We start from the raw sequence: 14,333 nt of genomic DNA, 5'->3' as shown, positions 1-14,333 counted from the left end.
TGCCATGTGTGGGCTAGCATTGCAGCAATTGAGAGCATTTATAGCGTTTTTTCATGGCATCATTTCAGAGGGGTCTTAAAGAGTCTTCTAGCCTCTTCTATCCTTGGGGTTATAGCAGTAAAATCATCAAGAGTTGAGTTTGATTTGAGGGACTCCTGAAGCCTCTATCGAGACACCTTGGGGAGAGCCTTCTCAACTCATTTCTTCACAACAAAGTCTCTAGGATGCTGCGGCAATTTGGCCACCAAGGCTTTGGGCCTAGTCATCAGTTCAGCAAAGGTCTCATCAGGTTGTAGTGTGAGGTTTTCCAGCTCATTTAGAGCATTTTCTTGGCAATCTCCAGGGAAAAAAAGCAGCACAAAAAGCGCTCTTCAATGTGCCCCAGTCTACCAAATGGTGTCTGTGAATTGGCTATACCACTTATCTGCAAGGCTATCCAATGTCGAAGGACATAGTACTAAGTATGAATCTTCTCAGTTCATGCCCCTACTTTTGCATAAACAGATGAACCTCCTCACATGGTCATCAATATCTTCTGTTCAAAGCCCCTTGAAGGTTGAAAATGTGATATTGACTTAGTGCTCACTAGTCTGTATTGCAATGTGATTACTCAAACTATGTCAAAGAGCAAACTGAAACAGTAGAAAACACACAAACTAGAGATAGAGATGACAAGAGACACAGGAACTGCTCAATTAAGCGTCGATATCCTGAAGGCCCAAGTTGCTAACAATGCACTCAGCTCTAGACGACAGACTGGTCACTGTGCTACTTGGATACAAAAGGGGTGCCGAGGCTAGATAGTGTATAGCAGGCTGTTGTGTGACTCTAGACTCTAGACTCAACGACATGCACCAATGGCCACGGCAATGTCACATGAACATTCGTTTCGTCCCCTTGAAATGATGAAACGCTCGCAACTTTTTGAAACAGGGGAACGAAAAGCATTTCTCAGGTTCAAAAAAAACAAGGTCTAATTCTTAGACATACATATTTTATCACCTCTGTGGCCATGGATTAAAGATGTATCCACATACATAGACTCCTAAATGTTTTGTTTGGTGAGCAGATGACCAGTAATCTGTGTGGCTGATGAGTGATCAACTAGGTGCTAGGCCACGTTGATGGCTTGGCTATCATTCGCTCACCCCCCACCAACGTGTTCATCCAAATGTACTTAGGTCAACATTACAAGGGCGCATCTGCACGAGCGTAGTTGGACTCCAGCCTGCTGAGGGAAACCCCAATCAATTAGCAAGACAAGACAGTCAAATCTGAAGTATACACTTTGCATCATGCAGAACTTAACATAGGCAGCAGGCATCAAAAATTACGTCTCAAGCTAACGTCAGTGTGTTTACCATTGCTAGCATATCAAGATGATAAGCACTAGAAGTCAACTTCTCAGGATTTTCAAAAAAAATCATCTTTTTATTACCACTGGAGCGGCATAAACGTTTTCGAGATATGTTTCTGGAAGCTATTTCTTCAAACTTAGGATCAACTTCAAGCAACCAGTAATCGGCAGCAGTCAAATATAACACCTTTTCTTGTATGTGCTCAAGACACCTTTGCAGCACAGAGAGTACCGTTGGGCGAAGAGTCCTGGTTAAAAATGGGCACAATGCTAGCCCATGGGACTCCACCAACAAACAGTGGCCATGGGCAATCCTTAAACATTCAACTATAGACTTAAGCCCAAGGGTAACTAACAGAACATGCTTTTCCAATAGGAATACAAAGTCTTCAGTTTTTTTGTGGACCCAGAGAACCAACTTGGAGGTGAATTCTGTATCAGCTCCAAAGATAGCAAATGTACTCTGAACTGCATCAACAATTCCTGAAAACACGCATTGTGAAAGGCCTGCAGTGTAGAGTCCACCAAAAAGCGTCCCACTTGGATGCAAGTCATTGACCCTTGCCTTGATTCGTTTATGATACAGGTCAAGTAGCAAATCGTGTCCCATGACAGCCTCTCCAAGCTGCTTCAGTGCAGCTATTGCAGCATGGACTTCAGCACCATGTACAGATATCTTCTTGGTAGTACCAACAAGTTGGCTGACAAGATCAGAACGCCTTTGAACAAGGTCTATTTGAAATTCCTTGACCATCTTTGTGAAAGTATCTTTACGGCGGGCTTCGCAAACAAGACCTTCCCCTTGCTGCAAAGCCTTTACAGCATTGCTTGTTTTTCGTTCGATAAGAAAAGTGTCAAGCTGATCTAATGTTGTCAAAAATCCTTTTTGGAATGAATATTCGTCGATATCATCAGAGAGGTTTGACTTTCCCGCTTCAAGGCCATCCGAGACTGGAATACATTTTATCAAACTATGTACAACTGCAGATTTTGACAAAAGAAGGCTCTGCATGGATGTCAAGCATCCTTCAAGCCCTGCTATTTTCTGCAAGGTCCTGGGCAATCCATCAATCACAGATATTTGCTTATAACCATATTTGAGAACAAAAAGTTGCAATCTCTATTCGTCTAGTAGCCCCAGCATGCACTAAGTGGGAAAAGGAAACTTACATAATATATTACTCTGTTGTTTAAGCAAAAAGATATAACCACAGAAACTTGACTAAACGGCCATTTTTGCAAGCAATAACTGTTGAAAGACCAACGTTTGGGGAAAATGCAATCATCCAAAACCACAACAATATTCCAAATTTGCTGTCAGCTTTAGTTGGGTTTCAATTTGATTCTTGTCTCAATATACAAGCTTTTACCTGTTTTCTTTCGGCAAGATAATAATTTATTTTATCGAATAAATTGTGCAGACCCCACGGTAAAAATACAAAATATTTGGACGACAAAGGTGTAACCCCCAAAGTTACAACAAATCAGTCACTACATTCTCTTTTGGCAACGTAAATATCTTCTTTGTGCTTCTCCTCCTAGATTACTCTACAACATATCTTTGCTTCTCTGCCTGAATGATGCACTTGCTCTGAGAAGAGGTCGAAGGGTGATGGTAAAAGTGGATATAGAAGTCACCTTGGCGATTAGTAGAGGGACCAGAGAGAATCTCTCACGGCACACAGAGCTTGCTTGCTGCTGTCGCCATGACCGGAGTGACAAACTGTTTTTCCTTGGTGACAGACATCGGAGGCACCCGTTAAGCAACAACCATCACCTCCAAGTCCTCTTCAGCTTCCTCTTCTGCTGCAGATTGTGTCATCTTTCACATTCGCCTCAGATGCCTTATAGCCTTTGTCGTCCGTATCACTATCATCGGAGGACTTGCTCACCAGACTCCTCATCTCCCAACCTTGATCCCTTTGACGATCCTCCTGACACGATCTCAGAATTTTACAAGAGGTGGCAAAAGGTTGCCAACCCTCTCTCAAATCGGCAATGAAAGTGAAAGCAAAGCCGAAGTCTAATACGAAGTCCTCTCTCTCGACATTAAAGGAAATTGATTGAACCATGGAGCATAAACAAACCATGGTTTTCTCTCTAAAAACGCCGCCACACCTCGCAAAGTCTGCAAGCTTTAACGCTCAGCTCTCGTTTTTTTTTTTTTAATTATTTACCTTGTTACCTCAAATCAATGGATGCCAAGTGGCATGCCTCCTCTTGCTCCGTTCCAGAAATCGGTATTAGATAATCAAAGTAATCAATGAAATTGTGAAGAACAGGCACTCTCACAAAGGACGGAAAGCCGAGCCTTTTCGTAGCTATCTTGGCTAGCAAAAAGTGTCTAAAAGTCGTCCTCAAAGTGATCTACCGGATGCTTATTTGTTCTCTGTAGAAACGGTGCCGAAATGGTCCAAAGACATGGTAGCTTTGATGACCATAGCATAGTTTAACACCGACATTCCTATTCTACTAAACCCTAAGATAATTGAACATTGGCAATGTATCAATTACTTACAAGACAATATTCACGGAACCATGAACCGCCGACAGGTTCACATTGAGGACGAGTCCAACCAATTCTTCTTCTTCTAGTTCCAATTTCAGAAAGAAGTTGAGAAAACAAAAGCCCCCGCAAAGAAATTCAAGAAAGCATCACAAGAAATTGAGTCGTTCAAATACAGAGACTCCATCTTCTCATGATGACTCTTACACTTCGAAACAACTTAAAAAGAAAAATCATCCGATTCAAGCACCGAAGTATGACAATTTGGAGCAGAGAAAGGGTAAGAAAGGATTTAAGAATGATGGTCAATGCATAAAGTTTGACACTTTTTCGGGCCACAAGGATACACATAGAGCCAGTTCACATGAGAGTGAGGTTGGCAACTAGTTGCCAACCTGCAACTTGCCATGCCAAGTTTCCATGGAGATCTAGCAACACATTAGAGAGAAGAGAGAGTGTTCCTTTTTAAGACAATTGGAGCGAAAAGGTCCGTGAGAGAGAGGAGAGAAAGAGTCAAAAAGGTTTGGTCTTTTCTAAATTCTAAGGGGCTCACTTTTTCAAATTTTGTCCTTTAGTGTGGTTTCCTTTGTGCTCCAACCCCTTGAAGTAGAGCCCAATTGCAACTTGTTGGCAACATATTGCCCTCTTTTTTTTGGAAACCATTCATGGGAACTTAAAAAGTTTGCAACATGTTCCAAACCTAGTGCTCATGTGAACTGGCTCATAAGGGCTTGTCCTTTGTTCAGTAGTTTGACACCGCTTTCTCAGGAGGCAAATTTATAGAGGCTTCCAAAGTTAGAAAGCACCTTCACTTTTGAAAGGCAACGCATAGACGTGGTGGTCAACACTTTTGCTGGACGGCAAGGCTCCACAACAATGGATGAAGTTCAAACGTTTGTTTGCATCCATCTCGTTGGAACAACAATATGAAGCCAATGTTTTGAGAGCATGGAACCACCTTCGCATGAAGGAAGACTACACCATGTCTACGTACAAGCAAAGATTTTGGGACACTTTCTTGCCAGTTTTTTTTGTCCGGAAGGTGTCTCTGAAGGAACAAATGGAGAGATACTCTTGCGCTCTTCACAAGGAAATTCAATGTTATTGTTTAAAATAGAAAACAGCTAGCATCCAACGACTTATAGGTCATGCTATGAACAGTTTTATCATGTTATTTGGTTCTTTAACTTATGCTACAGACGAGCCGGTGCCCAAAGCTACAAAGAAGGATTCTTCCAAGGGGGGGGAAATGGGTGAAAAGATTGTTCACAAGAAGAAATCCACAACCCTCTGCAGTTGTTTGCCAAATAGAGGCCAGAATAATACAAACAGGGAAACTGCTACGGGTGAGGTGAAGAGGGACTCATTCTTGCTAACTATCCCAAGAAAGAGGAGAAAACCGAGGACAAATTGGAAACTTCGAAGGTGGCTGAGGACAAAGCAAAGAAAGGAAAGACAAAAGCAAGACTTGTACCGGATTTCATGGGGACACTTGTAGACTACAAGGATGAGAGTACGGAGCTCTGCAGTGAGGCAAAGTACGAGATCAGGAAGCCCCAATCCTCTTTGACAGTGGAGCCAAGGTGCCATCTCTGGTGAAATAAGAATTAAGCCTCAGGAGATGGCAACTCGCTTGGGAATTAAGCCTGAGGAGATCGGGACCACAAATGAACGCAGTGTTAACGGAGCCAAGGCATGAAGTCGTCGTAACGGCTGTCTTTGGCAAACTTTGGTTGCATTGCCAAGGTTACTTGGCGCATAAGGACTTCCACATCATTTTTTTGGAAATGTATCCTTGGGGATGACATGGCACCACACGAACGGTGCGGTAGTGGACTATTGGGCTAGGAAAATTCCGTTGAAGAATAGTAAGAGTGCAAATGTGATTTAATTAAAAGGTGAGTCACTCCCACTTGTATTGGCTGCGACCATTTCCAAATTAATGAAATTGAGTGTTTTTGTTTACTCGATCTCTTCGAACAACTTTGAAGAAACTAAGAACTCAAATTTGTCAGAGTTAAGAGTCAAGGCAACAAATTTTCTTCATGCTCAAGCCCATTGTTTCTCAAAGGATTTTCTTGGCGAATTACCTCTTGAAAGGCCAGAACAGCATACCATTCATTCGATCCCAAGAGGTACAAATTATAGGATTCTACTTCTTTTAGTAGCTTTGATTTCAAAAGTAGCTATCCTCACATCACGATCGCTCCAGAAAATGTATACAAGACCACGTTCAAAACATCCTTTGGATTGTACGAGTATTTGGTGATGCCTTTGGTCTCACAAAGGCTCCTCCAACGTTCAATATGAACAGACTCTTTCGAGAGTTTGTGGGCATATTGTTTGGTGACGTGGTACCCCTAGGGGGTTAGAGCCACTGAAATCTTCCAACTTATGGACAAGCCGGCCGAGAAAGCAGAAGACCTTAAATCTGATGATGTGGATGCCGTATAGACTGCCCGCGAATTGTGAAACCTGCTGATGTGGCAATTGTATAGATTTTCGCAAAACCTGTACAACTGCCAGACTATAGCCAGAGAGATTTTGAATTGTGTAGCTTCTCAAGTGCGTTGCTTTTGAGACCAGGGGCCTTTAAGTATGTACCTAGGGCTCTCTCTCCCAGGCATTTCACATTCAATAGAAGCAGAGCACATTTCCTACAGCAATACAAAACGAATACAAAAAGGGGCCACGGTTTCGGGGCCAGTGCTCACTAAGAGTGGAACTCCGCCACTCCATGTCTCTCACATGGATCTTCTCTCAAAGACGGATCACAGACTTCTGTAGAGCGGACACTGGGCAGCAGGAGGAGCAGCTACCACAACAGAGCTCACATTCTCCTCACACCAAAGGCATTGATCGGTCGAGCGACCGAGCTAGGGAGATCCAGACGCCCACGACTGCGGAGGACTACACAGAATCGACAAAGGCTGCATGAGAGGATTTGGATCACTTTGGCCCGACATGCACGACGCCCAGTCAGACTACTGACCATGGAGGAGATTGATGAGATCCGCCAACGACCGATGATGGATCTCCTATGATTTAGCTCTTTTGACGATTGTACACCCTGCTCATCTTGTATCTGCCTTTGTATCAGCTCTCACCCATTATATCCCCACACACACACCCACATTGTGTTGTATTAGTCCCCCAGTCACTACTTTCACACCCCTATTCATATCCTATGATTTAGCTCTTTTGACGATTATACACCCTGCTCATCTTGTATCAGCTCTCACCCATTATATTCCCACACACACACCCACATTGTGTTGTATTAGTCCCCCAGTCACTACTTTCACACCCCTACTCATATCCTACACAGTTCAAGCTACCTGCTTAGTTCACATCTAGCAATTAAGATTTTAGTTTTTCACTTTACTTCATTTTATTTTTGTACCCAGACATTGTATTAGATCCACCAAGATCATATCAGTTTGGTCTCATAGCTCATTTTGGCCTTTTGAAGACGTTTAATATAACATTTCATTTCTTTCTCAAGAGAGCGCAGATGGAGAGGGAAATGAAGGAGTGGAAAACAGAGATGGAAGGATGGTGGAAGGAGAAGGCCAACCTCCTTCAGATGGTCTTCAATGAAGGTGCACAGTGGAAGAAGGAGAAAGAGAGCCTTAACGCAAAAATACAGACACTCAAAGAAGAAGTCTCAGCCCTCAAACAGGAGAACCCAAACGCCGAGATACGGGCACTCAAAAAAGAAGTCTCAGCCCTTAAACACGAGCTTGCTGATAGAGTAAGCAATGGACTAGAGGAAGGCGAATTTCAACCCTCGGTAATAGATGAAATCAAGGAAATCAAGGAACAGGTAAGGATGATCAAAGAGGAAGAGAAACTGAGCGTGGCAAAGACATCTTCATGGGCGGAGATGATAACAAGGACACAAAAAAAGGCAGACGAGGCCGAAAAATGGATTGAGGTCGCCAAGAAAGGGAAAGGTCAAGAAACTCCTTGTACACCGACGCTTATCAACATGACTCTCGAAGAGGAACAAAGAAGGCGGATGAGAGCATTGCATGTGAGAGTGACCGGTCTCAAGGACATAAACAATGTGGAGAAAGAGGTCACAAGCCTTACATCCATGATGGGGATGGAGAAGCCTTTGCACACAAAGGCGTGGAGGGTAGGTAAGAAAAGTGATGGCACGGGAGAGTCTTCAAAGAGGAGAGCTCTCATACTACGCTTCCCCTCGTTGGAAGAGAAGAAGGAATTCTTGAGGAAGAGGCCTACTCTCAAAAAGACAGGTATTTTCCTCGGTGATGACCTGACTCTCTCACAGCTCGCACATATGAGAGAGGTAATGCCAGAGATTACAGCGGCAAGGGACAAGGGAAAGATAGCCTTCTACAGAGATGGACGGGTGGTGATTTTAGAGCGGCGTACTGCATGACGGTGCGAGACCTATGGGACCACACTGAAGATGGCTACCTGGAATTGTAATGGGTCTATGAGGTTGGACGTGGGTGCATTTGAGGACAGTTTCAAAGACAAGGATATTGTATTCTTCTCAGAGACTCATCAGGCCCCTGGACAAGTAATGCCACATGTGGTGGGATACAGATGGGAAATAGCTCACAGGACAAATGCCAGATCTGAGCATGGGAGTAGAGGTTCAGGAGGAGTAGCAGTGCTATTCAGAGAGGAACTACAACCATTACTGCATATTGTACGAAGAGATGATCATGCTAGATATATGTGGGTGAGACTAAAAGCTGACACAGGTCGATACCTATATATTGCCATATGTTACTTTCCTCCCAGTACATCAATGTATGCCGCATCCAGAGGGCAGTCGCCTTTCTCTATCCTAGATGATGACATTTGGGAGTTTTCTATGGATGGTGATATCATTCTCCTAGGGGACTTCAATGCCCGAACCGGCAACTTGCAGACGGACTTCTACGACACTTCGGATGAGATGCTTAGAGAGCTGGATGTGGGTGAGTTGGGACTTGACAGATGCTCAGATGACAGAGAGCAGACGGAGTATGGGAGATACCTCATGGAAATGACGACTACACATGGATTAGCCATACCTAATGGCTTACAGCGATTTCCTGGAGCAGCAATAGGTTTCACATGCTTTCCACATAGACATGGGGCCAGTACAGTGGATTATGTTATGACACAACCGAGCTTTGTCCCTTGCATTCAGGATTTCACAATGGGAGCCAGGCCGGTGGGCATAGCAGTAGACCATGCTCTCTTGACATTATCCGTTAAATTTCAGTATAGTACAACCCAGACATCGGGAGGCAAGTCACACACCCGCTATACATTTACACCAGAGACTGGTTTCGTTTATTCAGAGAAGATCTGGGACTGTCTATTGGAAGGCACAGCTGGCACAAATGGTACAGGCCTCTCAGTGGAGGAGTGCACCACTCTACTGACTGAGACACTGCATGGGGCTGCATCAGTGGCATACCCACACACTCAGCCGGGCAAGAGACGACATTCTGGGAGCATGCCCCAAAATAGTTGGTATGATGAGGAGTGCAGAGAGATGAGAGCCCAACTTCAGAGGGATCTTCTTTTAGGAGTCATCACTTACAGACAGTCTCAGATTGCTTTCCGACGCCTTGTGCGACGGAAGAAGCGAGCTTACCTAGCTTAGATGAAGCGAGACTTATATCAGATGTTGACTTATTGAGTAGGGACTCAGGAGAGGCATGGCGACTCTTCCATGAGCACTCCCCTCCCCCAGTGATTACTTCACCTGATGTGTGGGGCCAATATGCGACATCATTATATACGGTTCCTGGACAGGAACCCCTTCCAGATCCTACCAAGCCTTGCCCAGCTACGAGCACTTTCTTTACACCTGAGATGGTACAAAGGGCCATCGACAGGATGAAGACCGGGAAGGCATATGATCATGACGGTCTAGTAGCGGAGCACTTTATACATGCCAAGGATATGCTGATGGAGGTTCTCGCAGTGTTGTTCAATCGTGCCATGTGTGAGGGAATACTTGAGACTTGGAGGTTGTCTAATATTGTGCCCATCTTCAAGGCTGGTGACCCTACAGAGCCTGGGAACTACCGCACTATTATGGTGGACACACATTGGCACGGTTGTATGCATCTATTTTGGAGCAACACTTGAGTAATTGGGCAGAGGGCGAGGGTGTACGAGCAAAGGGTCAAGCCGGCTTCAGGAGGGGTTTCTCCACTCTTGATCATATTCTGACACTCAGGGCCATCATTGAGGAGGGCAGAGCACATGGGAGACGGATCTATTGTAGCTTTGTAGATTTTCGCAAAGCATTTGACATGGTACCAAGAGCTCGATTGATGCGCAGGCTACAAGAGACGGGGGTGCCCATAGAGGTGATTTGGGGGATTATGGCTTTGTACAGATCAGTGATGGGACATGTATGCACTCCGGAAGGGGTATCTGATTTAGTTCACTCTACTATTGGAGTGAAACAGGGCTGCCCATTGTCTCCTACTCTATTTGGTATGTATGTTGATGAGGTGTTTGATTACATTGACAGAGAGGGTGACAGAGGTGCACAGCTGGAAGGGACGTGGATCCCATTGTTGCTATATGCTGATAATATTGTGCTGATATCTGACTCACCAGAAGGTATGCAACGACAGTTGGATGCACTACGCAGTTTTGCAGAGGATAGTGGATTGTGTGTAAACCTAGGTAAAGCCAAGGTTATGGTGTTTAACACCACACTGCAATGGGTCAGGAGATCAGTACCTACTTTCAAATATGGTCAGGAGATTGTGGAGTATACAGATGCATATACTTACCTGGGGGTAGTCTTTACTGGGCCGAGATTTTCCTTGAGAAGAGCAGCAGAGACTAGACTAACTAGAGCTGGTGCGGCTCTAGGAGGAATGGAGAGTATGTGTTCGCAGGTTCAGTTCCAGGAACCTAGGACAAAGTTATGGCTCTTTGATACTTTGGTTGCCTCTACTATGTTATATGGGGTGCAGGTTTGGGGACCTTCTGTAGGCCAGGATGGTTGGAGGCGTATGGAGAAGCCCCTGGTATCTATGATCTCTCGGCTGATTAGAGCCGAGGCTTCCGTACCGCATGATATCATTCGAGCGGAATTAGCTACCCCCCCTATGGAGATTGAGGCGCTTACTAGATCAGTCTCCTTTGTACACAGTCTGTGGGATACTACCAAAGATAGATATGCAAGGGTGGCTCTAGAGTCCTCCAGACAATTAGCTCTTAATGGGGATACATCATGCTGGTATGCACAGATGGCATCATGGTTTCAGACACATGGTTTCACCATGGACAGGTTGCCTCCTTTTCAATACTCTCTACAGGCACCCTTGAGGTCTTTGACACGGGTAGAGATTAATAGACTCATTCGTCAGGATCTGATCCAGCTGGACAAGGAGGACATAGATAGAGCGATACAGGAGTTAGGCACAAAGATGGCTTTCTATAGAGAGCATCTTCTCCACCTCACGAGGGATGGGTTTGTGATTTGACCTAGCTATATGGACACGCAACTTTCTCATGGTTTGCGGTGTGCCATTGGCCAGATACGCACGTCCTCACATCAGCTCGAGATTGAGACTGGAATATTCAGAGGGACACCAGCAAATAGCAGGATATGCCGCTTATGGCATCTAGAGTCAGAGACAGAGGTACATTACATATGTCATTGCACAGTGTACTATGAGATACGAGGCCGTTTTCATTGTCTATTCAGAGAAGGTTTTGGGCCTCTATCTAGGGTCATGAGTTATGAGGATCAGAGATGTCTTGGGCTATATCTACTTGAGCTACACATGCATAGAGAAACTTTACGGAGGAGAGCTGAAGAGAGACAACCCCAGCGACAGATCACAGATTTCTTTACACTAGAAATTATACACCCAGAAGAAGAGACAGAGGAGCAACCAACAGTGGAGAGGTATGCCCGCACTACCGGCATTCTCATAGACCGAGCATTGGAGTTAGGGAGATCTCGACGACCCCGATGGAGAAGAGGAGCTACACAGTTTCGAAGGAGGCTACAGCAAAGGATTCGAGCCATACTTTTTCGTTGTCCAGAGTGCAGATGAAGATGGATCTCTATGAAGATGGATCTCTACTTCCCTCCCACATTGTATAGCTTAGTTCACACATTTCACGCCTTTCATCTTTCACACCTATTAACTTAGTTTAGGATTCCGCAGTATTTTATATCTTGTTATCCTAGTTTAATTTATTTTGTTAATCTGACTTTGTATTAGATACACCGCATTATAACTTTTTGGTCTCATAGGTCACTTTGGCCTTAATATAACATTTCATTTCGTTTCATTTCTCTCTCTCTCTCTCTCTCTCTCTCTCTCTCTCTCTCTCTCTCTCTCTCTCTCTCTCTCTCTCTCTCTCTCTCTCTCTCTCTCTCTCTATGAAGATGTAGAGTGCAAATGAAGATGGATCTCTATGAAGACGGATCTCTACTTCCCTACCATTATTGTCTACACATTGTACTGCTTAGTTCACACATTTCACACCTTTCACCTTTCACACCTATCAGCTTAGTTTAGGATTCCGCAGTATTTATATTTTGTTATCCTAGTTTAATTTATTTTGTTAATCTAACTTTGTATCAGATACACCGCATTGCAACTTTTTGGTCTCATTGGTCACTTTGGCCTTTTGAAAACGTTAATATAACATTTCATTTCTCTCTCTCTCTCTCTCTCTCTCTCTCTCTCTCTCTCTCTCTCTCTCTCTCTCTCTCTCTCTCTCTCTCTCTCTCTCTCTCTCTCTCTCTCTCTCTCTCTCTCTCTCTCTCTCTACATCTTCGGCCTCACGGGGTGGTAGACATCCACGCTGTATTTTTACACCAAAGACTGACTCAGTCTATGCAGAGGAGATACGTAGACTTTTATGTACATCATAGCCATTATACACAATGGAGGAGATCACATCTATGCTGACAATGACATTACATGGGGCAGCGACAGAGGCATGCCCACACTGTCAACCTGGTCAAAGACGTCGTTCTGGGCACATGCCTCAAAACAGCTGGTATGATGAGGAGTGTCTACAGAGGAGAGATCAGATCCAACGGGAGCTTGCATTGGGAGTGATCACATATAGACAGTCTCGTATTGCTACACAACGACTAGTACGACGGAAGAATCGAGCTTTCTTGGTCCAGATGGAGCAGGATTTATATCAGCTCTTCCTTAGTAGAGATTCAAGAGAGGCTTGGCGTCTATTCCATGAGCAGTCTCCCCCACCAGTGATTACTTCTACGGAGATATAAGGGCAGTATGCAGCCTCATTATACATTGTACCTGGACAACCACCACTACCAGATCCACCACAGCCATGTCCGGCTACGAGCACCTTCATTACCACTGAGATGGTAAAGGAGGCCATTGACAGGATGAAAACCAAACGAGCACAGGATCATCAGGGTTTGGTAGCAGAGAACATTATACATGCTGGGGACTTGTTGGCAGAGATGCTTGCACGATTGTTCAACCATGTCATGTGCGAGGGCTTTCCTGAGTCTTGGAGATTGTCTACTATTGTACCTATCTTCAAGACAGGAGACCCCACAGTGCCGGGGAATTACCGTACTATCATGGTAGGACACACATTGCCACGGTTGTAAGCATCCATCCTTGAGCATAGGCTGAGCAGTTGGGTAGAGATTATGGGCATATGGGCACTTGGACAAGCTGGTTTCAGGAGGGGTTTCTCAACACTAGATCATGTCTTTACACTCAGAGCTATCATTGAGGAGGGTCGAGCACATGGTATACACTTCCGCAAAGCTTTTGACACAATACCGAGGGCCAGATTGATGCGCCAACTTATGGAATTGGGGGTACCCACAGAACTGATATGGGGGATTATAGCATTGTACAGTTTAGTGATGGGTCATGTACGCACACCAGAGGGGATATCTGACATAGTTCACTCCACTATTTGAGTGAAACAGGGATGCCCATTGTCCTCTACTTTATTTGGATTATATTGACAGAGGAGGAGATAGAGGTGCTCAGATTCCAGGGACATGGATCCCTCTTTTATTGTATGCTGACGATATCATGTTGATATCAGACTCACCAATGGGTATGCAGAGACATTTGGATGCATTGCATAGTTTTGCAGGGGATAGTGGATTGTCTGTCAACCTTGGTAAAACCAAGGTCATGGTATTTAATACCACGCCGCAATGGGTCAGGAGATCAGCACCTACATTCACATATGGTCAGGACAGTATGCAGTACACTAATGCATACACGTATCTTGGGGTGGTCTTTAGTGGACCAAGGTTCACACTAAAAATAGCAGCAGACACTAGATTGGCTCGTGCCTATGCAGCCCTAGGCGGTTTAGAGAGGATTTGTTCGCAGGTTCAGTTCCAGGAACCTCGAACAAAGCTCTAGCTCTTCGACACTTTGGTTGCTCCAGTTATGCACTACGGGGTTCAGGTTTGGGAACCATCTGTGGACAGTATTG

General features: G+C 44.6%; 2 protein-coding genes across 5 annotated transcripts in view; one reads left to right on the top strand and one right to left on the bottom strand.

Annotated features, from left to right (window-relative positions):
• The window catches only part of LOC147437573 (exocyst complex component EXO84A-like), a 97,630-nt gene that overhangs the window by 71,990 nt on the left and 11,307 nt on the right, over positions 1 to 14,333 (bottom strand). For all 4 annotated transcript variants that reach the window (XM_086487096.1, XM_086487094.1, XM_086487092.1 and 1 more), the window contains one exon: positions 1,362 to 2,412. In XM_086487096.1, the coding sequence (XP_086343222.1) occupies positions 1,362 to 2,412 (1,051 nt within the window). The remainder of the gene's footprint in view (positions 1 to 1,361; positions 2,413 to 14,333) is intronic.
• On the top strand, positions 8,564 to 9,541 carry LOC147437574 (uncharacterized). Its single transcript, XM_086485970.1, has 2 exons — positions 8,564 to 8,580; positions 8,667 to 9,541. The coding sequence occupies exons 1-2, from the start codon at positions 8,564 to 8,566 to the stop codon at positions 9,496 to 9,498; spliced, it is 849 nt and encodes a 282-aa protein (XP_086342096.1). The 3' UTR covers positions 9,499 to 9,541.

The sequence above is a fragment of the Adiantum capillus-veneris genome, chromosome 17 (genome assembly GCF_014529385.1).
Source record: "Adiantum capillus-veneris isolate H3 chromosome 17, ASM1452938v2, whole genome shotgun sequence".
Taxonomy (NCBI): Eukaryota; Viridiplantae; Streptophyta; class Polypodiopsida; order Polypodiales; family Pteridaceae; genus Adiantum; species Adiantum capillus-veneris.
Note: the sequence above shows the minus strand (reverse complement) of the source record. Positions and strands in the feature narration are given on the sequence as shown.